The sequence below is a fragment of the Lethenteron reissneri genome, chromosome 21 (assembly GCF_015708825.2).
Source record: "Lethenteron reissneri isolate LAM-NWPU_2019-01 chromosome 21, ASM1570882v1, whole genome shotgun sequence".
NCBI classification, from domain to species: domain Eukaryota; kingdom Metazoa; phylum Chordata; class Hyperoartia; order Petromyzontiformes; family Petromyzontidae; genus Lethenteron; species Lethenteron reissneri.
This window is the reverse complement of record NC_083799.1, coordinates 12145948-12172989: the sequence shown is the minus strand read 5'-3', so window position 1 is coordinate 12172989 and position 27042 is coordinate 12145948. Positions and strand designations below refer to the sequence as shown.

Below are 27042 nucleotides of genomic sequence, written 5' to 3'. Positions count from 1 at the left end.
CGGGTCACCGAAATGACAAAAGGAAAACCAATTCAGTACATCAATGGAAAAAACAACATCAGAGCAATTAAAACTATGTCACGTGAGAAATAAACAAAATGCACAAACACCGAGCAGCTGATTCACAAATGTTTGATTGAACTGGTGTATCGTTACATGCCAAAATGCATGAGCAAACAAGGTCACGTAGATAGGTTCACGTATAAAGGTTCAAAGAAATGTTAATGGCAGATCGCAGAGCGGCAACCTCATGCTAATCTCTCACTTTAAAATAGCCACCTCAGCTCATGCGCCGTGGAAGCCGCTCACCGATCTTACATTAACATGATAATTTTCACCTGGCAGCCCTTTAATTGGTGGAAAAACAACCACTGTCGTGGTTGTTGCCCACCACTTACATTAGCTGCAGACATTTGGGCTACGCCCATTTCAAACCTTTATAAACAGTTTGCCTTTAGAAGCTAACCCCCTTTTTTCCTGATGACGACCGCTTGTGTTGCGATCGAAACGTCGTAGTTATTTTCTTTTAACCTATCTACGTGACTTAACCGAAAGACCCAAAGAATATGAATAGCTGCAGTCACGAAAGCTTTGAGTCAAAATTTAAAGACGTTAGTGACTGAATCATTGGCAAGGGTGAATATCACAACAAAGATACTCAATGTGCCCAAGCACCGTTATGTCATATCGCCAAGAAAAGCATGTTGGGATTGCACTTATATTTTTCCATGTAAAGGCTGCTCCACACATGAGCGATTAGTTGCGCGATAAGGTTCCCGCGTTTAGAAGTTCGCGTAATATTTTTCCGGTCATTTGCGGTGACAAGACTCTCTGGCAGCTGTCAGCTCTTCCAAACGGTGGACTTGTTCATTAGCGATGGTCGTAAAATGCACGGGAATCCCGGATGCATTATTTTACTCTTCGGTAAATTATTTTGAATGTACCGCCTCTTGATGAAAACAAAGCGCATTCAGGATCGTAACAACCTATCCCGCTTCCCAGACAAATGTTTCACACGGTGATGAAAAGCGTCGCTACGAATCACTGAGAAGATCGCTTCAAAGTAGAGTCCGTCTCTCCTGTAAGCAACCGATTGTGCAACTGCTCGCAACTTCTTCTTGGTTCTTTCGGTAAAGTCACGTAGAAGGAAAATAATAAAGTAATAAAATAAAACATAATAAAATACAATTCTCACAACGTTTCGGCCACAACGCAAGCAGCCGTCCTCAGGTGAAGAAAGAACCAAGAATATGAATCCCTGCAGTCACGAAAGCTTTAAATCGAAATTTGCTCGCAACTTGTTTCAGAGACATCCACGTATAAGCTAATGAGTTGCACGCAACCAATTTGTGCAACTAATCAGTCCGGTGTGTAACTGCCTTAAGACAACGTTTTGGACATATATACTGCCTCCAAATGTATAAACTATGTGCCGTTTACAGCAACTGCCACGAAGACAAGACCTTGCGTCGTATCCATGGGCAGTGGTGCTACACGCAACGGGAGGGATATGATAACGGACATCTCTTACACTTCCTCTTTGCTTGCTCAGGGACTTTTGCCCACGCTGCAATCTCAGCCAATCAAAATCCCCAGTCATGGGTGGTCACGCACAAATGAGAAGTGGTAGGATAATACTGTAAGCTTTTTAAAATGTTTTACACGTCTTGCCAAAACTAACACTCTGCTCACTTACAGTTCATGCATCGCAGCCCACCAATCGATAATCTCGGTGAGCTGCAGAGTTGGAAAATGTGAAACTGATGCCGAAAGTGTCTTAACCGCAGCCAAAGGCCAACACCGATCATACTGCAGTTTTGTACGGAAGTAACAAAGACTACGAATTTTGGAAATGAGTGACAGGGGAGGGCAGCACTAGCACACTCCCCAGATTCTATAGAATTGCAGCAAGCCATATGCGGCAGAGTAATAAACAATTCTAAAACGCATGTACAACTAGAGACTTACTCCACACTGTCGTGTCTTGCACGCATAGGGGCAGTTAAAATGATGAGAGAATAACAGACAAGTAATATTTCCAGTTCAAACCCCGACCAAGATCGGCTGGACCCCATCAATCCCAACTGAAATAAAGCACGGGATTTCAAACGAGGGGAAGTGGTGACACATTGGTGTACGCACGGCACCGTGAACCCGGATACCTGTGTTTGATTCCCAGCCGCAACTAACACGAGCGGTGAGTGACATCCGAAGCAAACACCGGGTCAAGTACACTCAAACAACCCCCACGAGCCACATGAGACGGGGTGACCTTCCATAAGTGAATTAAGGACAGTGAATTATATATATCGTTTGAAATACAGTAAACTACAGTACAGTACTGTATACCCAATAAATTACCATTAAAAATGGGTGCAGTCGTTGCGAAAGTTGTTTTTATATAATATACAGTAAAGGCCCATCAATCCATCACGGTGGAACTAAATTGTCTGTTAATGGACCACGTGGGAGCTGGTATGTTTTGACATTCTGATTTCATTCAATGTGGCTGTCATCCACACAGGCATGTGTTTTACAGCTTCTGCCTTTACAAGTGTGTCTCCGCTATGTACGTGCACAGCTCTTTCTCAACCCAGTCTTCAGATGCCCATCACGTGGCACCACCAGCGGCCTGCAGCACCCTGTTATGCATGGTGGTCCCCTATCCAAGCACTATCCAGGCTCAAATCCCGCTTTGCTTCTGAGATCCAGGGGACCTAATGGCATTGCGTGCATTCCGTTTGCTTTGGTCATGGGTGTCTCAACTATGAACTGCAGCAAATCACAACTCATGACTCACGTGGATTAATGATCGAGTCATCAGCATCACCACCATCATCATCACTACGATCAACAACACCATCTAAAAGGGTGGTTTGGTTTTTAAGGCGAGTCTTTCAGTGTTCATTGTGTGGATGGAGATGAAAGGCAGCATCCGTTTCACATTTTACTCCCTCATTCACTGGTTTCAACTCTCATGCTTTGTTCTCTACTCCATCATCTGGACTATCCCTACAATCTGACCCCCTAACTAAATCATTGTCTATCATCTCACGCTTTTCTTCGCGTGCTACACACACACGCACTCTCTACCCCAGGGTACATCTACACTCTCTCGTCTGTTCTCTCAACACAGTGATCACTTTAAGTCTACTCAAAGTCACTCCGTCTCTCTCCAACTCTGAATCTTTATTTATCCTGGAGAAATCCGATGAGCTATCAAGCTCTTTTTTCACAGATGTCCTTTCACTTTCTTTCCTCGCTCTCTTTACTCACGCGTGCTCTACACACCCCCTATTCTGTTTACTCTCTCTCCTCTGGGGTATCTTTGTCCACTCCCTCAAACTCAACACTCTCCTTTTTTTACTCTCCTCTCACGCTCTACTCTATTATAGTGGCATTGGCTATTCTCTCACGACCTTCTCTCCTCTATCACTGTACTCTGTAGTCAAGAGCTGTCACTGAGTAGGATTGGGGGGGGGGGGCGACGGGAGAGCTGTGTACACGTGGAAGAGATGGATGAGGGCAGGGGGGGGGGGCTCGAGACTGACACGGGGAGAGAGAAAAAAACAAGACACGGCCAGCCAGGCAGTGATAAACAAACACACACACAAAGCACGACAGAGACACGGCGAAGGACACCGTGGCACGGAGACACAGTGGCGCAGAGAGATACATACACACGGGGAAACAAAGAGGGCGACACAAGAACAGAAGACACACAGGGACACGGAGGGACATGGAGCGAGACCAACACACGTGCGCATCGAAAGCACAGTTACGGGACCTTTTGGCAGTATCCAAATAATGAACAAAAAATTGTGTAAAAGATCCCATGGATGTAACTGCTCAACCCGAGCTATGAATAATGTACTTTCATACTTGCATTGACTTTGTGCTGTTCGCCTGTTGGCGTCCTCGGGCCTAACTAACACTGGTGGTGAGACATGGCCATAACATCAAGGCGGTCTCTGGTGGAGGCCAATGAAGTTCAAAGACAATGCATGCATCATGATCATCGGAGCATGATTGGTTGCATGTTTTTGCCACTAGTATGTGTGGTTAATGCAGCCTTGATTGCCTTGCAACAAATTATCTATTTGGTGGTAGAACATCGTAAAACTTTCTTTTTTATATCTAGATTCAAAACGAATTTCTTTAAAACTGCTTTTGGTGTTTCGTTTGTTGACCTTCCCCCGCACCTCCGATTGGCACGATTGGTCTGCCTGCGTGCGGTGCAGATAAAGAAGTTCAACATACACACAGAAAGGCTGAATATACTCTTAGTTTTTTCGGTAAAGTCACGTAGGTAAAACATTAAATTCAAAATAATAAATTAATTTTAATTTCATTTTTTATGAATTTTAATTTCATTTTTTACCTACGTGACTTCACCGAAAAAACTCAGAGTACGAATCCTTGCAGTCACGAAAGCTTCAAATCTAAAAGAAAGGCTGAAGCCTATAATTATTAATGTTTTTGCTTCAACAGAAAGTGGAGTCTCCACGTTCTAGACCAGGGGTCGGCAACCAAAATAACAAGAAGAGCCATTTCTTTCCAATTCGGTACAAAATTCAGTATTTCAAGAGCCGCAATGCATCTGAGTACATACTATACATACGTACATATCGTCAAGAAGCAGCCCGTAAAGAGCCGCATGCGGCTCCGGAGCCGTAGGTTGCCGACCCCTGTTCTAGACCCTACCGCTCCCTCCTCCCCCTCTCATGCTCCACTCCGAACCCACACGAGCGACAGACGTGACCGAGCCAGCATCCATTGCCTCGCAGTGAACACAAAGACGACAAAAAAAACAACGATTCCACCCCACCCCCCTCCACCTTCGGCCCGGCATATAGCCCTTCAAGAGACCGACTGAGTGCTGTTTGCGAGCACCTATTAAGGACAACTACTGATGTTTACGCACCGCACCGGGCACTCGTTCGAGAGGACGACGGAGTCGATCTCGGGGAGGTCCTCGGACACCGGGTTCGGGGATGTTGGCCACTGGTGGTGAGTGGCGAGTGGCGAGCGGCGGTGCGTTAACCACTGCGCCACCGCTCCCCTCCAGAGAGAGAGGTGGGGTGGTGTGGCACATCCACTGCGCGCGATCCAGAGTTGGGGTTTGGGTGAGGCCACGTAGGTTAGGGCTTGTCCCAAAAGCCTTTGTCGTGAACCCTCCACCACCCGACGGGATTGTCACGCTGACAGGCAGTGGTGAGTTGTATTTTTGTATTATTATTTAGACTGCACGTGCCCAATTGCCGGGTGGTGGAGGGGTTAAATGACACGAATTATGAACTAAAACAACGGTGGTGGCCTACCCCCCCCCCCCCCCCCCCAAATTTCAAGGCGCACGGATCACTACGTTAGCGACGAAAGCCTTCGCTTGAAGTCATCTGCGACACATGTAGAGAGGGCTTTCTCGATCCACTGCTGGTCGACACCAGCCGCGTATTGGCACGACACACTCCGGGCAGCAGGCAACAGTTCCACACAGTGCAGGTTTATTTCCTTGCAGGGTATTTCCTGACCTGCGAAAGCACGTGTTGGACTTCTTTCGCACCGTACGTAGCCAACCGTGCCGATCGGAGTTGCGTGTGTGTGCATTCAAGGCACATCATTCGGCGCGTATTCGCGTATGCGTCGTTCAATAGCCGTTCACTAAGTGCAGTATACAGCGCTGTATCGTCCCAGTGAATAATTTAGTGCGTAATTATAACTGTAATATTACCTCTCTGCACGCGTGGCTGAATAACCCAAAAGTGCTTGTGCTGCAATGTACGGAGGAGACATGGGTCGACTCAGCAGCGGTGTGTAAACATCTACTACTCGCTAACAGTACTTGCCCCCAGTCTTGTCACAGGCTACACGGGGGGTTGGGTGATCTTTGTCTTTGGAGTAGATGGCACACCTAAGGAATGGCACACGCTATCCTGCAGGGCACTGCCGATTCACAGCACGAACAATGCACTCAGCTCTACATACCTCCTCACTACTACATCATTACTTGGGTTTTTTTTTGTTTGGGGTTAGGGGCCGTCCATAAATGACGTCACGCGATTTTGGAAGATTTTTGACCCCCCCCCTTCTCCTTCGTCACACGGCGTCACAAAAAGTTAGACCCCCCCCCTCAAATATTACGTCACAAAGCTCTGCCCCCCCCCTCCCCCACAAAAAATATAAAACATGCTTCAAATCGCTGTAAACTATTGTCATTGTAGTGCGTATTTAATGTGGCGCTGCACTCTGATGTTGTAGGAGAAAACATTTATTAAAAAGGCTATGTAATTAAGTAGAACGTGTTGTCTATTTGCATTTAAAGTTGCGCATTTTGATGTGACGTCACATTTCTCAAACTCCCTCCCCCCGTCGTCACACATCGTCACAAATGTCTGACCCCCCCAGGTGCGTGACGTCATTTATGGACGGTCCCTTAGATTGCGTAACTATTCTTGGTTCTTTCGGTAAAGTCACGTAGAAGGGAAACAATAAAATAAAGCAATCATCACACCTGATGACAATTGCTTGTGTTGCAATCGAAACGTCGTGAGAATATATTTTTATTATTTTATTGTTTATTGTTTCCCTTCTACGTGACTTTACCGAAAGAACCAAGAATATGAATGCCTGCAGTCACGAAAGCTTTAAATCAAAATGTATAAATGTGTCGTTAAACCAACCACCACCCGACACAGCCAATGAGTCAAGGTTTGCCACGTAAACAGAACGTGGCCAATTCGTCACTAGCACAGCACTAACCGGTGTGTTTGGAGAGCAAATCCACAACATTTACAATCCAGAGTACGACGTTTCGCCGGCAATTACAACCGACATCATCAGGCGGACAGCCAGAAATCCCTGTATTATGATATTATGGATGATATTGGTCGCGAAAGCCTACGGTGTTAAACTCCCCCACTGCTGTCTGCACCTCGCCAGCATACACACCACAAAGTTCTTCGCCTGTTACACTGCCCCACTACCACCACACACACACAAACACCCTGGTGATCTCCTCCCCTATATACATCTCAGCCAAACCCCTGAAACAACAACGCACCGTACATGCCCCCCAACACACACACACACCTGATGAAACTATTTCCCTTAGGTATCTCACTTAGCCCAAGTCCCCAGTGCGTGCCCCGCCCTCCACCTGACAAACCTATGTTATACAGTACTTCTACGTGCCTTCCCCTCCCAACAAATCCTAACTTTGATGCCCCCCCACTCCGAGACACAGCTTAACCTGAGTCCCACCAACCTGATCAAGCTTTCACCCTGGGTGCACTCCCGTTAGCACGACCCCCACGTGTGTCCTCGATTACCACCCACCACCACCAAATCGATAAAACTCTTCGCTGGCTTTATCAGCTGATGCCCCCCCCCCCACCCCAATCGACTTCGAGGTCTGCTCACCTTGTCCAGGCAGCTGAGCTTCTCGATGGGGTAGACCGTCTTGCTGCAGCGGGCACACGGAGGGTTCATGGTCGACGCTTTGTTGGGTTGCGAACAGCAACAACAACAACAGCAGCGGCAAACTCCGCCACAAACTCGTTACACTCCGCAGATCTGCGTGAAGAGTACAGAGAGGGCACACAGATGTCGTTTACGCTACAGATGTGTGTGGTTGTATTGCTATGGCCGTGTGTGTTGCTGTTGTGTCTCGCTCGAGGTGAGTGCAGCGACTGCGGCTGTGTGCGTAAGCGTGGCCCGTACGTGTCGCTGTGTTACAGCTGCGTGTTCATAACTCGAGTTACATAGTTGCGTGCGTGTCGATGTGTTACAGCTGCATGTTTATAACTCGAGTTACGAAGTTGCATGTTAATAACTCGAGTTACGCAGTTGCGTGTTTATAACTCGAGTTACGCAGTTGCGTGTTTATAACTCGAGTTACGCAGTTGCGTGTTTATAACTCGAGTTACACAGTTTCGTGTTTATAATTTGAGTTATGCAGTTGCATGTTTATAACTCGAGTTACACAGTTGCATGTTTATAACTCGAGTTACGCAATTGCGTGTTTATAACTCGAGTTACACAGTTGCATGTTTATAACTCGAGTTACGCAGTTGCGTGTTTATAACTCGAGTTACACAGTTTCGTGTTTATAATTTGAGTTATGCAGTTGCATGTTTATAACTCGAGTTACACAGTTGCATGTTTATAACTCGAGTTACACAGTTGCATGTTTATAACTCGAGTTACACAGTTGCATGTTTATAACTCGAGTTACACAGTTGCATGTTTATAACTCGAGTTACACAGTTGCATGTTTATAACTCGAGTTACACCGTTGCGTGTTTATAACTTGAGTTACGCAGTTGCGTGTTTATAACTCGAGTTACGCAGTTGCGTGCGCGACGAGGCACTCTCATGCGTAACAAGTTGCACGGAGCGATCGCCGTGCGTTAACTACGTCCGCCGATTTTTAATGTTTTTTTTTGTTTGTTACACACCAATAGCCGTCGCACGGCGTGTGTCTCTCCAACTACTAATAGCTGCGGGTGTCTCCAATTATCCCTCTGTGCGCACGCTGGCGTGTGTGTGTGTACAACTACAGCCGTGTAGATAACGTGCGTGTGTGTGTGCTTACCTGTTGTGTGTGTGTCTATGCGTGTGTGTGTCTATGTGTGTGTGTGTCTGTGTGTCTATGATTGTGTGAATTCCTTACCCCTTTGCCGAGCAGATTCCGATTCGCCCCCCGACTGCAGCTCGCTGGAACCGTCCACGAGTGCGTGGTGGACGTGTGATGTGTGTGTGTGTCCAACTACAGCCCTAGATAACACGCACACGTGTGTGCGTGCGTGCGTGCGTGTTGCTGGTCTCTGTGCGCTGTGTCTCTCTTCTTGTAGACACTCAAAACGTATCTCCCTCCGTGTGTCTCTCTGTGTGTGTTGCTGGTCTCTGTCTCGCTCTCTGTGTGCCCGTGCAGCGGAGGGAGGAGAGGGAGAAGAAGGAGAAGCGAGAGGGAGTCGCCGAGGCCGGCGCAGGAAGTGGCGACACCCCCCGACTCCACCCGCTCGGGCGTGGAGGCGGAGGAGTGGACAATGGCTCCAAGTGCACCTAGCCTGGCACGGGGGTGGGGACGCGTCGCGATAAGTTCGCGACGGCTGGAATTAATAACTTGACACCGTCGCTGCTGCAATTGTTCAATGCGTCGGTTCTTTTTTTTTTTTAGGGTTTTTAATTGTTTTGTTTATGAAGGCGAGAAGTTGCGTGCGCCATTTCACGGCGGTGGTAGTCGGGTGGCAGTGTGGGAATTCACAGGCGTGAATCTCCACTGTTGTTGTTTGGTGATGATGTTGTTGTTGTTGTTGTGTGGTCCAATGTAGCAGCAATGCACCCCACCCACCACACCGCCCTGTTGTTGTTGCTGTCCTGTTGTTGTTGTTGTCCTGTTGTTGTTGTTGTGACGTTGTACTCATGGCTTCCATTCGTCAATCTCACGCCCTCCTCTGGCCAAATCCTCGCATTGAGCCAACCGCTCGATGCTGAACCGGAGGCATTTTTTTGTTTTTAAAAAGGGTGCGATTTTAATGGAAGGGCATTTGTACGTGTACTTAAAAAAAAAACATGTTCTGGAAGGGATAGAGAAGAGGGTGGGTGGCTGCTGATACATTTGGCTGAAATATAGACGAGACTTCTGATTCTAAGTGTGGGGGGAAATCCCGAAAACCTAAAATTGTGCGATGTTGACCCCAGCCAAAAAAACAATGGTGTGGTTGCACTCATTGGCAAAGTCTGCCGAAACTTCTGGCTTGTTTTCATTCTCGTGCTGAGTTGGTGAAAATACAATCACCATCAGTGAACCCGCGGAGTAGTCAGTGTGGGTGAGGTGTGATCAATCAGTCTTCTATGGCTTTAATCTAAGTTGTCTTGTGGCCTTAATCTAAGTTGTCTTGTGGTGGTTGTTGTGGTTGTTGTTTGACTTGCATCCCACTGGGATTTTTGCACAGCGTTGGTGTACAGTGCTTTTTTTCTGGAAGACTTTGCAGTTTTTTCCTGGATTTTTCTGTTTGCGCATAGTCACTATAAGATGTTTTCTTGTTCATGTTTTTTGTTTGTTGCGGTTGCACCCGATTCAAGAACCGAATGGCTCACAGGGCTATACCAAATAAATGAAACTGAAAATTACTGCCAAAACAGTGCCAGGATGCCTCTATTCGGCAAAGGATTGGCAAAGGGCAGCAAGATAATATTTCACGTTAAATGGCAAGTTAGTGACCGGGTTAACGACCATTGTTTACACAATGGGTAAACAACCCTACAGGCATATGTATGTATGCGTAGTATATACAGTACTGTACTTCACATTTGTATCAGTGCTCCAACACGAACCAATGCTACGTGCAATATACCCCAGTGGGAATGGTGGACATCACATGGGAAGTAATACAGATATGGTCAAACCCAAAGATAATAATAATGTTCATCTCGTTGAGGGCCTCTCCACGCCGTGTCGATCATGGAGTTATTTGACCATACTTCACCACGCTGGTCAATGCGGGTTTGGTGAAAGGAAAGTGGAGTGCCCTAGGTTTTGTTCTGATATCAAATTGACACTCATTCTGGGAATCAACAAACTGTTGTCGTGTTTCTCGATAGCTGATCTTTAACGGCCATTCAAATCTTTCCCGACGTGAGCATTTACTGAGGTTGAACGCTGCATGAAAGCTCCTTGCCTTATATCAGCCCTGCAGGAATGCGGTATGCAATCACAAACTCCATGCATACTACAGAGATACATTTTTTAAAATCTCATCTTGCGAATGCTTATGCACTGTTTAACATGTAGTTGTACAATATATTGCACTAATTAAGTCGAGCAGCATTACATGTTTGTAAATTCCAGGAAATTCCATTTGCTGGAATGTACAACTACAGTATTTCCTTCAATGCTAGCTGGTGTGAATGTGCGTGCATGCCTTGCCAATACTGTACCCCTTTGTGGGAAAACGTAAATTCAGAATTCATTGGTAATAATTACGATCAAATATAATAATTTGCAGCCCTTTGTCAATTCACTTTTGGATGAAGTCCTCCCCACACCGTATCACACATTGGTGGAGGGTTGTGATCATACTTCATTACAATGATCACACAGTACTGCAGTAATAGCCAAATGTACGCCTCCCCCTTTTACGGTGTTTCGCAAATACGTCGTGACTTTATTAACACCGCTACCCGATATGCACCGCCTCACTCCCACACTTACGTCGCTGACAGCATTGCCCGTCCTCTCTCGTATCCGTCGCCTCTCAGCCTTTGCCTCCACGTACCCTGTACATTGCTTTGAATTACGTCATTTCGATATTCGTCGTGGCACCTTTCAGGAACGCATCCCCGACGTAAACCGATGTATTACTGTAATTGAGTATTACGCTGTATTGTATGAATGCCATGTTGTCATAAGTGGCTGTGCGGTAGTGGGAAGCAGAGGGCAGAATAGCAAAATGCATTGTACTACAATTCTACGCTCCAACATTTATGTTGCACACTTTTACCAACTCGGTCCGATTCTGTTTCAACCATTACCCATTTGTACATAACTACACCAGTAACAGACTGTTAACATTTCCCATAAGCAATCCACCGCTTGATTACCATAATGTAGACATTTGGAACATTCGTCTTGGTTCTTTCGGTAAAGTCACGTAGAAGGAAAATAATAAAAAAATAAAAATAAAACATAATACAAATAAAACATAATAAAATAATTCTCACGACGTTTCGGCCACAACGCAAGCAGCCGTCTTCAGGTGGAGAACAGGTCTGTCGAGAAGGCAGAGTCTCGACAGACCTGTTCTCCACCTGAAGACGGCTGCTTGCGTTGTGGCCGAAACGTCGTGAAAATTATTTTATTATGTTTTATTTGTATTATTTTATTATTTCCCTTCTACGTGACTTTACCAAAAGAACCAAGGAGATGAATCTCTGCAGTCACGAAAGCTTTAAATCGAAATTTAGAACATTGTTTACACTTCAAATGCTGTCATTTTGGCCAAATTTATATTTTTAAGACATTAGCCATGACGTGTCATAATTTTCTGTTCTTTGATATTCAAACCATTTTACTTGATTTTAAACGAAGGGTTGAGGCAATATTGGTCGAACTTCTGCAGCTTATTTTGTTTCATGTACAAATGTTTGTTTCCTTAGGTGCGTTACAGTTTGCTCTCTTCCAGCAAACAAGGCCTTATACCATAAACTCTTAGCCTTCGTCCAATGGGAGGCGGTTCCTTCTCTGCTACTGTCCCTTCTTCCAGCCATCTGTACTACAAATTCTCTCTGACTTTGTTTAAGTCAAGGTTCAAGCCCTTCCGCTTCTCCTCTGGCTGTTAACGACTCATTATTAAGTGTCTTCAACCACACACACGTTACTTTTAACATATATAACTCCCTTTTTGAAAGGCTCTGTAAAGTCTCAGTCTGCGTTGATTAGTATCTGGAGATTTGGTTGGATTTAGACACCACTGTATTTATATCTGCATCGTTGTTTGTATTGCAAATAAAGTGTTTTTATGGCCTTTCTTGAATGCTTTGAATAACATCGGTTGACCTCGAACGGATTATTTTGTTCAAAGAAAATGACAATAGTGTATCATAATCCATGCCAATTTTAGCAAAGAATGAATGAGCTCAGGAATCCAAACTATTACAACAACAAAAATGCGATTCTTTAAACAAGGCTCAAAACTATACAGTTATATCCAGGGCTTAACTTTGGCTGGTTATTTATGGGTCGGCGATCTGAAATATATGTTTTGCCTGGAACACCACATCCATCATACCTCTCGCTATGGCTGTGGCTAATAGTCACATCCTTAGGGGTGCAGCTGTGGCAAGATGTTATCTCTCTTGCCTGTTATGCAAGATGTCGCGGGTTCGATCCTGACCCTAATGCCTGAATATTTGGAGTTTGCATGTTCTCCAGATCCTCCAGTTTTCCCTCCACATTTATACACATGCTTTTCGAGTATATGGCTGAAATACATTTCCATACATTAGGCCACTTCGTTGAGCTATCATTTGTGCTCAGATCGCTTCTAAAAACGAGCTATATAGCTCAGTGGGCCTTAACTGGTAAAATTAAAATAGCTTAGCTGAGTTTTACCCCAACTTACCACTGACCCAGTAAATGTTACGTGAGAAACTAAGCCCTGCTTATGTATTTTAAATATTAAAGGCAATGAACTTCTTTTTAAGATATGGGTTGGAGTACGACGTAAAATTACATGATACAAAACACAATAATATAATCGTTGTGAATATAAGTAGCAATACATCATGTTTCCCAGGTCGGGCCAACATCTGAGAGTTTGAGGCCAGTCACTGAGATCATGGCGAGTGGTTGAGTGGGGCATTACGTAGGGAGGGGCTGCCAGCAAGCCACGTGTCACGGTTGAGCCTGCCAGAAATGCCGTAGCCCTAAGCCAGTCCCACGATGAACGTCGTGCCCGTCACTGCTTTGCTCTCCCCCTCTAACGGCAACCACAGGGAGAATTAAATGGTCCGGCCGCCAGACGGCGCTGTGAACGGTGAGAGCACCGAGTAGTGGAGTAGTGGAGTGAGGGTCAGTGATAAGGTTATTATAAATCTAGCCGGGTTGTGGCTTTTACCACATTATCCTTGGCTGCCCACAACATAGCCTCCTCACATTTGGATCAAGAAAAAACACTCAAATGTGACCTTCCTGCTTTACTTCACTCTGGCTGCTTGTTAGAGTGTCCACGAACACATTCATTCGGAGGGAGCTGGTAGGAACGTTGGGTTGCTCGGTCAATGGCCAGGGTCAACGGCGGCGTGGTGTATTCCGCAAATATGCCCGACTGTGAGGGCGGGCACAAGCCGGCGTGAGTAGGTTAAACGTTGAGTTTTATAAGGGCACCACGGGGTGACCAGCCCCTCCCCACCCAGCCCCACCCTCCCCACCCAGCCCCTCCCCACCCTCTCCACCCTCTCCACCCAGCCCCTCCCCACCCTCTCCACCCTCTCCACCCAGCCCCTCCCCACCCTCCCCTCCCCACCCATCCCCACCCTCCCCACCCTCCCCTCCCCACCCAGCCCCTCCCTACCCACCCAGCCCCTCCCTGCACGACGGACGGATGGACACAATAATCCCCTGTGGGCTGGTGTAACCAGGAGGTTCCAACCAGTATGAAGTGTACATCACAAACAGTACACCACACGTGCTGTAGTTTATGTGTGTGGCCGACTGCATAACAACCCCTCGGTATTCACGATTTTGTTGTATATCTCTCTAATGGTGTTTTCCCACATCGCAGTACTTGGAACGAAATATCAAACATCATGGCGAACAATCCGTGATACAACGCGCACACACACCAGGGAGCTATTACTGCCCAAAATTATGCAGAAAATGCCCATAGGATCACGGGGAGATGCATGCATAAATTGAAAACTAATTTCTTTGGAACTGCTTTTTGTGTATAGTTTGTTGCCCTTCCCCAGCACCTCCGATTAGCACGGTTGGTTATGTACGGTGCGAAAGAAGTCCAGCATACAGTAAAAAATATGGATTCTAAAACACAAGCAGGCTAATGACATAATTTAAAGTGTTAAGAAAAGTGGCTTGGGCAGGACATATCGTAAAAGGGATAATGGCCGATAGTTGAAACTAATGACAGAGTGGCAGTCGAGGGAGGGAACACATCCAAAAGGATTTGGAGCAATGAAGTCGACTTGTTTAAAGGTGCTCGGTGGATTTTTGAAATGTGGGATCATGAGTTATGGAGGTGGCTTTCATTCAGCAGTGGATTGACTATGGCTGCTGCTGATTATGGGAATGTGCCAGGCTCTGGCCATGACTCACACTAACTGGGGCATGACAAGCGTGTGCTGTTTAAAAACTCACAATAATAACACCCAAAACCGCTACAGCAGCCATGAAACTATTTTAGGGAGTGGCCTTTGATGAGGTGGCAGGGGGTGGAGGGCGCAGGAGGGTGGAGGGGGCAGGAGGGTGGAGGGGGCAGGGGGTGCAGGGGGTAAGAGAGTGGAGGGGGTAGGAGAGTGGAGGGGGCAGGAGGGTGGAGGGGCAGGAGAGTGGAGGGGGCAGGAGGGTGAAGGGGGCAGGAGGGTGGAGGGGGCATGAGGGTGGAGGGGCAGCAGGGTGGAGGGTGTAAGAGAGTGGAGGGGGCAGGAGGGTGGAGGGGCAGGAGGGTGGAGGGGGCAGGAGGGTGGAGGGGACAGGAGGGTGGAGGGGCAGGAGGGTGGAGGGGGTAGGAGAGTGGAGGGGGCAGGAGGGTGGAGGGGCAGGGGGTGCAGGGTGTAAGAGAGTGGAGGGGCAGGAGGGTGGAGGGGCAGGAGGGTGGAGGGGGCTGTGGCTGAAAGAGCAATTTTCAGAAATCAAAAATCGCAGAAGTGAACTCCTTTCGGTACGTTTTTGGATTATGAGAACACCACCATGATTCTCATAATCCAACTTCCTTTATTTTTTTAAATGCAAAAATTACCATGTGGGTGTGAGAGAAGTTTAACAAAAAACATTTAAATAAAAACGAAAAGTGTACTGTTTACATCGTTTGGATTCTAAGAAATCGTTACCATCCAGTTATGTTAGTTTTGACGCAATTGCTAACATTATCAAGTATTCCCTGTGAGCCTAAGCCATCTGTTGGTGTGCTTTATATTTTTTTTAAATGCAAGAGGCGACATTTCGGCAATGCCCCTTCTTCACAGGAGAGATGACTTTACGACGATACATTATACACGTGGCATTTACATCGCTGGGGGAAGAAAGCGTACGCATATTAAATTACAACACAATACGTACACCATACCCTTTGAATTTAGGTGGAATCTCAATGCTACCGCACAAATGTCAGCCCTGGTCGGCAATCAAACTTAGCTGCCCAGTTTCATAAGGCAGAGTGAGAACCACTTGCACGACTGCCCCACCCCGTACAATCTGTCATGCTTTCTTCTACCTATAATAATGCGAGCACGTGCACGACAGAGATGGAGCGACGAATAAGCTCACGTTTGGGCGTTAAGATGGATTTTGAATCGTACAATCGTGAGAAATGAATTGGGGAGACCTTCATCCAGCAGTGAATTGATTATGGCTGGTGATGACTTTAAAGTAAAATCTATTCCATTTCTGCATGGTGACCCAGAGATGGTAAAGTACAGTTGGCAATGCCAGTAGTTATACAGTAGAGCAATTAAAACTTTTGAATAAATCTGAGGAACGTTTCAGTGCCATCCCTTCGTAAGCGTGGTGGGATTTCTCCGGGTAGTCTGCTTACTCCCCAACATAATGTAAAACTCTCAATAATGGGAATGGCCAAACGTCCCAATGTTGCAGGGCCCTCCTGAAAAAAAGTCTTGAGACTCATTGAGGCTTTCTTAGAAAAGGCATTTCTATCACTGCTGTTCAATTGAGAGTGGAGTGGTGGTTCAGTGTTTTTTTCGGACTGCACTATGTACCCGGCAAGTTGAGTTAAATTGCCGTGCACGGCCAACTTCTGAAGCGGGTGATATCAGAAGCGTTCTTGGGCTCCACCCCACCTCACGAATCCAAACTTAGTCACCAGCGTGGTGAAGTATGGTCCAGCAACACCCCACAACCCACATGGCATAGGGAGATATTCTTCCAGCAGTGAGTTGACAATGGGCCGTTAAAGATATTGTAAAAATTAAATTTAAGTGTTCAACAACGAAATACGTAGACTGCAAAGACGAGAGTATAAAACCGCTCATATATATTTCCTTATAAACCGTTATAGCGCCTTTAAATCATCAGTTTGGCTCCGACATTTGTTAGCATCCTGTTAAACACCCTCTGTGTTTCCGCGATATCCAAGTATGGGATTGAGCCCGGGGAGTAATGTGTGCGTGGTGTGTGTTCCTTTGGCATTTGGGCGCATTCCACGCTGTCTATTGGGGATGGGTTGGGGGGGATAGCAGGAGCGATGGGCGGAAAGGGCGGGGTCCTGCAATGCAAGAGGTGACGAGGGCATCTCTACGGCTGAATCGCCGACGTTGTACATATACAGTAGCCATTTGTCAATCCACTGCTGTATGGTACGCATACTCAGTGCTCATTTAGTCAAGGAGAAATTGAGAATGTTGGCTTTTGATGGCTTTTATAACTTCTTTGTACGTGTACATCCAATGCATGGCTTTTAGCACCCATGTACAGTAGATGCACGGTTGCACCCGATTCAAGAGCCGAATGGCTCACAAGGCTATACCAAATAAATGAAACTGAAAAACTGAAAAACTTTGTCAATCCACTGCTGGATGAAAGTCTCCGCCACACCGTGCGTTTCGTGGAGGAAATCTGGCCATACTTCACCACGCTGGTCAGTGTGGGCGGTTTGCCAGGACCGGTTTAGATATCACTCGCCACTGATGTTCGCGTGGCCAGGAATTCAATGTTGGTCGCCATGCTCATGGTGCAGTGCACTCACCATTTGATGACCTGTCCACCCACCCCACATAGTGCTGTAGCTGAGACGGAATTTGGAAAGTACAATCGGGTGTGGCAGCAGGCAGGCATCATGATTCGTGACGTGTCCACAATTTCCCCAGCACTTTCTGCATCGAAACAACCACCACCAACAAGACAAAGATCCCCCGCGTAGCCGACAGAGACTTATGGGGTAAGTGCTGTTACCGAGCACCTATGAAGACCGGTACGAGACACGAGCGGTGGTCAGCACTAACACGCCCAGCCAGTTTTGTCGCCCGAGTGCTGACGTTTATATATGTTTAGAATAGCCACTGGCCGAGTGAAGCGTGGAGCCTGCAGCTAGTGACGAAGCTGACAACGTCCCCAAATCCACTTCCCATTTTGCGTTGCCCTCCCAGCCTCGCGTGCAGACCACGTTACTTGGTCGACGCTGCTGCTCTTACGTTGACAGCGGTGCGCCGAGTACCGTGCAGATAACAAGAGCAGCACGTCAACGCGTTCGTCAGTAGTACCCTGGCGACGTTTCGGGCGATGACCCTTCTTCAAAGGAGCGACGTGTGTTCGGCGATTCGCGCACTGACACCACAAATTCACCAAACAGTTTGTAACACTTCATTGCATTGTTTAGTCTGACGTTAAGCGCCGAGTAGATTTCTAGTTGTATTAGACGCCTGTGCTTAGCATTCTGTCTCAAAGTGCACTGTGTCACACTTGATACTAAGCCATACCTGTCAACCCCTGACCAGTGTCCTACCTTATGACAGACCAATTCAGACTATATTGGTCACCCCGTGCCCTTTTACATCTCAACGTTCATCCTACAAAATCCCATTGAACAAGGGAGAAACACAAATAGACAAATTATATTCTGCCCGCATTGAAACGGCTGCACGTCGTATGCACCTGAAAACGAAATTTCCCTGCACAAGAATACGGGTAAATAGTATGGCGGCTTGACAGGTAAGGGGCCGTCCATAAATGACGTCACGCACCTAGGGGGAGTGGGGGTCAGACATTTGTGACGATGTGTGACGAGGGGGGTGTTTGAGAAATGTGACGTCACATCAAAATGCGCAACTTTAAATAAATAGGACAACACGTTCTGCTTAATTAAATAGACGTTTTGATAAATGTTTTCTCCTACAACATCAGAGCGCAGCAGCGCCACATTAAATACGCACTACAATGACAATAGTTTAAAGCGATTTCAAGCATGTTTAATTTTCAAAATGGAAATATGGTTTTGGCGGGGGGGCGGGCAGAGCTTTGTGACGTCATATTTGAGGGGGGGTCTGACTTTTTGTGACGCCCTGTGACATGGGGGGGGGGGGGGGGGGTCAAAAATGGTCCAAAATCGCGTGACGTCATTTATGGACGGCCCCGAAGCTAAGCTGTCTTCCAGTGACAATTATTGACGGCTGTAGGTCCATACAGCGACCTCTAGTGACCTTACCCAGGTTATTTTGGCGACTATCCGCTGTGTGCCGAATCCCGCTCAGACCACGCCAATACCGTGACTCGCTCGCTTCCTATCCGGCCACTTCCTACAGCGCGTCGCCCCCTCCACAACCACCACCGCCACTCAGCCACTCCATCAACTCCACCGACCACTACACACAGTTAGACGTGCAGTCCAGCACCACCACCACCAACTTCAACCACTACTCACAGACTTACAGTCCAGCAGCACCACCACCACCACCACCACTATTCACCCACTCCACCGACCACTGCACACACCACCAACACCAACCACTACTCATAGACTTGCAGTCCAGCACCACCACCACAAACTCCAACCACTACACACAGACTTACAGTCCAGCACAACCACCACCAACCACAACACACAGACTTGCAGTCCAGCAGCAGCACCACCACCACCAACCACTACACACAGACTTGCAGTCCAGCACAACCACCACCACCAACCACTACACACAGACTTACAGTGAAGCACAACAACCGCCACGACCAAATTCCACAACCACCGGAATTCCTGCACGACGCTGCCCTGCGCAGCTACGCCGCGTAGCGGACACGCAGCGCCCGGCACCAACTTTATACAACCATCACAACACCGCCAGTCGCCCCACCTCCTACAACTTTAACTCAGCTCTACACCCCCCCAACCCCTACCCCTACAACTTGCGAGCGAGCTGCACTCGAGAGGAACAGACGGCTGTGAGTGAGTAACGTTGTCTGTCACTCCGTGTGTCCCGTGCGGAGTGAAGAGAAGAGTGGATGCAGCCATTCTCTCTCTCTCCACCCCCTCCCCCTCTCTCTCTCCTCTCTCTCTATTTTACGATCGGAGGAAACAAGAAGATGCTCGGTGTAGTCGGCACTTTGCTTCGTTCATCTCTCCTCTCTCTCTCTCGCTCACTTCCATTCCTTCGTTTGGCTGCCACTCCGCCGTTCGTCTCGACCCCCGGCCACCCCGTTGAGGCTCGCTGCCTGGTGGTGTGCAGGAGGAGCCGTGTTGGGTGGCGGGGAGGAAGAGGAGGGATTTGCGTGTCGCTCGATCAGACCCTGCGAGAGATGGCGGGCGGCTCGGGGGGGAGGTGGGGGGAAGGGAAGGCCTGCCACCCAGCAGTGGATAGATCATGGACGACGATGGTGATAGGGGGAGGGGATGGTGGTGGCGGTGGTGATGATGATGAAGCGGTGGCACCAACAGTGTGGTGGACGCACACCGAGCTATGGACCCGTCGAGTTTAGTAACAATTCACGGCTAACGTCAGTGGCGAGTGATGTAGAAACCGGCCCATGGGCAGGCCAGAAGGCAGGACAGGGCAGGCACAACTCCACCTTAACCGGCACCGTCGAAGAATGGCCAAACAGCACCCATAAACAATAACGGGCATGGGGATGCCTTCATCCAGCGGTGGATTGTATGTATATAGAGCTTTAGATTTAAAGCTTTCGTGACTGCAGGGATTCATATTCTTGGTTCCTTCGGTAAAGTCACGTAGAAGGGAAATAATAAAATAAAAATAAATATAAAAAATAAAAATTCTCACGACGTTTCAACTTCAACACAAGCAATCATCATCATGAGGTGTGAAATCCACAGCAAGAAAATTTGAACTTCTTTCGTGCCGTTCATAGCCAACCGTGCTAATCGGAGGTGCGGGATTGACAGAGGCATGTCAAGTGTTGTGGGTGATGGAAATCACTTGGGTTAACCGTGCTGTAATGAGGCACTCGTGGACTTGCATGGGACGTGGAATCGTGATGCCTCTCTCTCTCTTTCTGTGGTTTAGCCCACAATGATGCTGGCCACTCGATGAATCACGATTCGGATCGTGACTTTTAAGATTGCAGCGAATGCAGCGCCCCAAGCGGCTGTAGGGGAAACGTGCAGTGAACGCGTGACAACACTTTTGTCTTATCCACTGCTGAATGGGGGGGTGGGGGGGGTTCTGTGGCCATACTTCACCACACTGGGCAGTGTGTGTAGGTGAAAGGGGGGTGGGCACAGTCGCAGGAGCATAGACTCATTGTACAATAATTGATTTTTCCCGCACGGTGGCGAGATGTTAACGACCTCGCACGATAGGCAGGAGGTCGTGTGCCTCGGCCTCGCTGCGCCATGCGTTGCGCCACTATCCGAGTAGTTAACCTCGCATTCAGTAACACCTTCAGAGCCAGGGTGAACATCTGACTCCAACGTATTTCACGAATTAAACGAGGTGAAACTGATGGGAAAACACAACACAAAATACAGCATCCGTTAATACCTGTGTAGTAGTGCTATTTCACACTGGCAACTTCTTCTTTTCTTCAGTGTCACTTTATTCGTACAGAACTCCTGGCATTCAACACCACGCGTCTCAGTCGCAACTCCTCCTCTTGTACTACTCGTCTGCTACGTTAAGCTCTGCCCGCTTCTCCACTGCCAGCCTCTCACGAAACTCTCCACTAGGTTCTGCCCTGCTAGCCTCTCACTATACACTCCGCTAGCTCCTACACTGCGAGCCTTATCACACCCTCACTTAGGACTCCGCTAGCTTACTATACACTCTGCTAGCTTCTCTACTGCTAGCCTTAGCACACTCACACTTAGGATTCTGCTAGCCTCTCCACTGCTAACCTTAGCACACTCACACTTAGGATTCCGCTAGCCTCTCTACTGCTAGACTGTCTACCCTCACTCCTCCAACCTCGCCCTTGCCTCCAGCGGGGGATCAGCCAACACCGCTGCAGAGGACGAGGTGTGGAGAGCAGGGTCCCGGACTTCTCTTCAATTCACTCGTGTCTTCACTCCAAGCAACTCAACTCCTCTGCCTCACACGTTCCCCTTTTATCCCCCTCCTCATTAAGTGTCCCTAGATGGCCCTCATTGAGCCGGCGTCTTTCCCACACCTCACCTCACGCACGTGTTCTCCCGCATATCGCCACTATCTCTCGCCACCGTGGCGCCTACTCCACGTTTGTATTTGCAGCCAGCCAATCACTGCCTCTTTCCCTAATTGCTGGCGTCTCTCTGTCTGCTGTGACCCAGACCACCCACCTGCTTATCCTTAGCTGACCTCACTGTCTGCAACCCCGTACATAATGCAACTTATGTTTGCAAACCCTACGAGCATTACTCCACTACATCTGCAATATCACTACAATGAATGAACACTGCAGCATCATAAAATTGTCTTAGATAACATGAATCTCAACAATGGGTCCACAGGCACCTGCATTAACGCTGAATAGCGATACAACAAGAGAATAAGCTACTGTGTTAAATAAGGTTATTTTATGTAATCACCATACTGCAGCCTAAATGTACAGTGCTGCATATAACACTGAACTGTGGATGAGATACATCTTAATTCTTGCTCTCAAGAACACATTAAAGTTACACGGGCACAAGTCTGGCTCGACATATTCAACTACAAATAACATTCACAATTTTGCAAGTGGCAGGCTTCATTGTTAACTAGGCCCCATATTCATCGTAACAATTTAACAGCATTATGAAGGAATTTACAGCATTATAACGGCAATCCCAACCTTATAACACCATTCCCAGTATTATAAGAATATGAACGTACAGACAATGCTTCTTAAAGTCCATCAATGAACAGATGCACCCGTCTTCACTGAGACGCAAAGTGTAACTCCATTTTGTACTCTGTGTAATGGCTGACACCCCTTCCTGGCCTCGTTACTTCGAGACCCTTAACCCAGAACTTCCTGGTCGCGTGACCAAACTCAGCATCATCATATCAGGAAGTTCATGTATAAACACTCCCCTATATCTGCCGCGGGGTAGAACATCGTGGGTTCGATTCTGACCCTGATGCCTGCTGTATGTTTGGAGTTTGCGTGTCTCTCTCACCATGGTCGCCGGTTTTTCCCTCCACATTTATAATCAACATGCATTTAGAGTTTATTGGCTGATGTACATCTCCACATGATAAGCCACTTCGTTGAGCTATCATTTGTGGCCAGGTTGCTTCTGAAAAAGAGCTACATAGCTCAGTGGGCCTTAACTGGTAAAATAAAAAAATGTAGATTAGATAGTTTTAACCCCGTAACCGAATGTATATCTTCCAAGATCTGAACTAGGCGGAGTTATTATTCTTTTTATGTCTACTACTCTTGTTTACCCAGGGGAAGTCTCATCGAGTCGCGTGACTCTTTTTCAAGAGGGTCCTGCCAAGCAATTGAAAACCTTCACATAAATCGTTACCCCGACTGCGAACTGCAGGGGGCGATGATTGCTGCCTATATTTTAATTGCTTCTTGCGTTTAGTTTGTTGTCCTTCCCTCCGCACCTTCGATGAACAAGCTTGGCTCCGTGCGGTGTGAAAGAAGTTCGACATGCATACGTCCATACAATCGAGTGATTTACAGTGTCATTTTCAAATTTGGACCATGACGTCAAATTTGGACCGTGACACTGGCAATGCAATGGCTCAACCATCACCGTTCACTGTTGAAGCAGGTGACGTGTAGTACTACTTATCGATGGTTTACTTACACCCACGGTAATAACCAGGGCAGCCGCTGGGTTGAAACTGTGGCCCTCTTCGTCGAGGAGTTAACGCCACCTACCGGTAGGCCGTGTCACCAGCCGCTTTTCAGACCTCATTGCAGACGCAGAAAAGGAGCTATCTCCCATGAGCAGAGTTGGCTGGGGGCTTTGCATTTTTCAACACAGAGGCTGTTATGAACCATAAACTATTTTTTTTATTTTACCAGGTAAAGTTCACTGAGCTATGTAGCTTGTATTTTCGGAAGTGACCTGGCCACAAATGATAGCTCAACGAAGTGGCTTATGATCACGTGGATAATTTCTTGCAACCAAATACACTTGTTGATTCTGAATGTGAAGGGAACAACTGGAGGACTTGGAAAAAAATCTAAACGACCACGGGGAGAGAGACACGCAATCTGCAAATATACAAGCGTCAGGATTGGGATCGAACCCACGAACCTCCTGTATACCAGGCGAGGTAGTTAACATCTAGCCACCGTGTACTCATAAATGGTTTAACTATGACTATCATTACTCATGGCTATCGAGCCAACAATTAAAACGTCTGACCAAATGAACAAAGGCGAAGCGCTCACCTCCTTTGGCAGCCCCTGAGCCAATTGTGGAAGTTCCACGTTCGCATGGCAAGGAAGGTAATTTATATGAGGATCACCGTCATCAATTTCCCACAAAGTCGTACACTACTTATTTTATCCAGACCTAAGGGATAACTGAAGAACTCTGACCACAGACGCTGACTGGTCGGATTACAAAGCGTATGCCTTACATTTAATATCAAGTATATCACTGAAGTTACGATTTGGATGTCTCACACTGTAACCCAAACACCTCAGGGGCATGGATGACGGAGGAGGGCAGCAGTGGGAGGATTTAAAGTCCCTGCTCCCGTCAGCTCCCGCGACGCCTGATGCATTATCCTCACCGGGCCACGGTGGGGCGACCCACCAAACCATCAACATCTACCCCAACCCAACCTCGCGGCTACTGGACAGCGGCGACGCTGAGCTGCACCTCAGTCAAGTGGAGCAGCAGCAGCAGCAGAAGCAGCAGCAGCAGGAATCAGCCGCCACCATTGCTACACCACAATGGATGGATTTGACGGACAGTTCCAACATAGAGCCCATGGCGATGGCCTCTAAGGCTGGATCTGCTGCTGGAGCTGCTGCTGCTGCTAGTTCTGGTGGTCGCGGTTGCAGTGTCCTCCTGTGCGACGGGCCCTCTCTGCTGCTGCACAAGCGGCTGCAAGAGGAGGCGCAGAGCCTGGCGCGTGACCGGGCGGGCACGCCGGACTTCCAGGCGTGCCGTGGGGGCGGCCCGCATGGCCACAGCGCGCTGTGCGCCACGCACAGCCACGGACGCTGCTTCCGCCTGCACTGGTGCTGCCTGCTGGGGTGGTGCCACTGTGAGTGTTGCTTCTGCTCCATTGTCTAGCCTCAGTGGTTCTCAACCGGGGATATACTGGGGGTACGTGAGATGATTTTTTATCAATGTGTGGAATTATATCATATGTGAGAGTCGTTGGTGAATAATCATGTATGAGTCTGCCAATATAAAATAACTACGATCAAATTTGAATCCACGGAGTAACCTAGAACGATTTATAATACAGTACCTTGATAAACTAATGTTCATTATTCATTCATTGATTTCTCAGAACCATGTTGGGTCAGGCAAGGGAGGGTACTGTACTCGGTTGAAACAAAATTCATCAAGGTGATACCACTAGCCAATACAATTTGAGAACCACTGATCTAGCCTAGTACTCACCCGCCAGCAGTTGACAAACACTGCTGTTACCATGTTACCCGGCCGATGTTGCACTTGGTGAGGTTGCTCTTGTGGACAACCCTGGGACAACGTTTCATCTGGCTCCCTCCGAAGCGTGTCCCGATCTTGAGTTGGGAGTAGAAGACTTCCCTCCTCTGACACTGTCTGCACATTCCACCGACTTGCACTTCTTACCTCTCCCCCCCACCAACCCCACCCCCCGTTGTCACAGGTAAATACGTGTACCGAGCGTTCACCCCGCTAGAACGGCTGCCCAGCACAGCGGTGCCTGTCCGGCCGGGAGATGCGACTCAGGGACGCCTCCTGCCCCTCGTCCGGTGGAGTACCGCCACTGCCCCTGCCGCTGCCCTTGCTGCTGCACCTCCTGCTGCCCCTCCTGATGCTGTTGCGGCCGGCGAGGTGACGGAGCCCAGTTCAACCCCAACCCGGTGTCTTGGAGCTCGCGGAGACCTCGGGTACCCGTGGAGTGCGGTGAGACGCCCCAAGCCCGGCGAGCTGATCCACAGCGTGGAAACGGTCGTGTGAGCCTCTCCAAAGCTGCCCCCCCGTAGACCCTTTACGGACTTTTGGTGGCAAGTGCTGCGAGCAACTATGAAGGGCGGTACGGCACACGAGGGGGTGGGTGGGTGGGGAGCCGCTACGTCCGGCCGCCTTTGTCTCCTGAGTGGCGATATTTTTACGCACCGTACCAGGTAGTCATTTGAGGCCGAGTCGACCTTGAGGACACCCAGGACCGATTCATAATCGTCACTGTTGTTGGCCATGAGCGGGAATTGAACACGGGTCACCAGGTTCGTAGCACATCGTGATGAACGCTGCACTCCTACTCTATACGAATACACACTCACACTCCCTTGTTCTACAGTTGGGAACATACTTCTTGGGAATAGATGCCCTTGGGTAGCCAGTATTACTTTATCCAGCACTACTGCTCATGTTGCCTACCACGTAAGGCCGGATTCAGGTTATGAGGGGCATACGACTAATAGGAGGGAGGGTCTAAGTATGTCTTTCCTATTGCAAAATGTGTTTTAATGAAGTCACAGTTATTTATTTATTTACCTATGAACGCATTTATTCCACTCAATGTAAATTAATCAAACATAAATCACTCACTACACTATTTTCTTAATTTGTTTTCATCCTTAGCTTTAGCTTGTGGCAAAGTCATGAATGATGTCAACGTGAAATCTCGATTTAAAGCTTTCGCGACTGCAGGGATTCATCTTCTTGGTTCTTTCGGTAAAGTCACGTAGAAGGGAAATAATAAAATAATACAAATAAAACATAATAAAATTTCGATTTAAAGCTTTCGTGACTGCAGGGATTCATCTTCTTGGTTCTTTCGGATAAAATTTCGATTTAAAGCTTTCGTGACTGCAGGGATTCATCTTCTTGGTTCTTTCGGTAAAGTCACGTAGAAGGGAAATAATAAAATAATACAAATAAAACATAATGAAATTTCGATTTAAAGCTTTCGTGACTGCAGGGATTCGTCTTCTTGGTTCTTTCGGTAAAGTCACGTAGAAGGGAAGTAATAAAATAATACAAATAAAACATAATGAAATTTCGATTTAAAGCTTTCGTGACTGCAGGGATTCGTCTTCTTGGTTCTTTCGGTAAAGTCACGTAGAAGGGAAGTAATAAAATAATAAAAATAAAACATAATAAAATTTTGATTTAAAGCTTCTTTCGTGACTGCAGGGATTCATCTTCTTGGTTCTTTCGGTAAAGTCACGTAGAAGGGAAGTAATAAAATAATACAAATAAAACATAATGAAATTTCGATTTAAAGCTTTCGTGACTGCAGGGATTC

The 27042-nt window shown here is 47.5% G+C and overlaps 2 protein-coding genes across 3 annotated transcripts in view; one reads left to right on the top strand and one right to left on the bottom strand.

The window, feature by feature from the left end:
• The window catches only part of LOC133345250 (LIM zinc-binding domain-containing Nebulette-like), a 50898-nt gene extending 41918 nt beyond the window's left edge, over positions 1–8980 (bottom strand). Inside the window, exons 1-2 of the mRNA XM_061555844.1 lie at positions 8672–8980; positions 7420–7572 (exon numbers count right to left, since the gene is read on the bottom strand). Of these exons, the coding sequence (XP_061411828.1) occupies positions 7420–7488 (69 nt within the window). The 5' untranslated portion in view covers positions 7489–7572; positions 8672–8980. The remainder of the gene's footprint in view (positions 1–7419; positions 7573–8671) is intronic.
• Positions 8981–19088: 10108 nt separating this feature from the next.
• LOC133344982 (uncharacterized) lies at positions 19089–26569 on the top strand. 2 transcript variants are annotated; one of them, XM_061555316.1, is made up of 3 exons: positions 19089–19624; positions 24272–24840; positions 25438–26569. In XM_061555316.1, exons 2-3 carry the CDS (start codon positions 24276–24278, stop codon positions 25749–25751), a joined length of 879 nt encoding a protein of 292 aa, XP_061411300.1. In that variant the 5' UTR covers positions 19089–19624; positions 24272–24275; the 3' UTR covers positions 25752–26569. The 2 variants fall into 2 exon arrangements, with proteins under 2 accessions (XP_061411300.1, XP_061411299.1); XM_061555315.1 differs by having other exon boundaries at positions 19089–19628.
• The last annotated feature ends 473 nt before the right edge of the window (positions 26570–27042 follow it).

Bases quoted from the DNA above. Each gene is read 5' to 3' on its own strand.
- LOC133344982 (XM_061555316.1), top strand. From the start codon at position 24,276: ATGGATGACGGAGGAGGGCAGCAGTGGGAGGATTTAAAGTCCCTGCTC. The intron at 24,841-25,437 runs GTGAGTGTTGCT...CCGTTGTCACAG, and splicing joins CCTGCTGGGGTGGTGCCACT to GTAAATACGTGTACCGAGCG.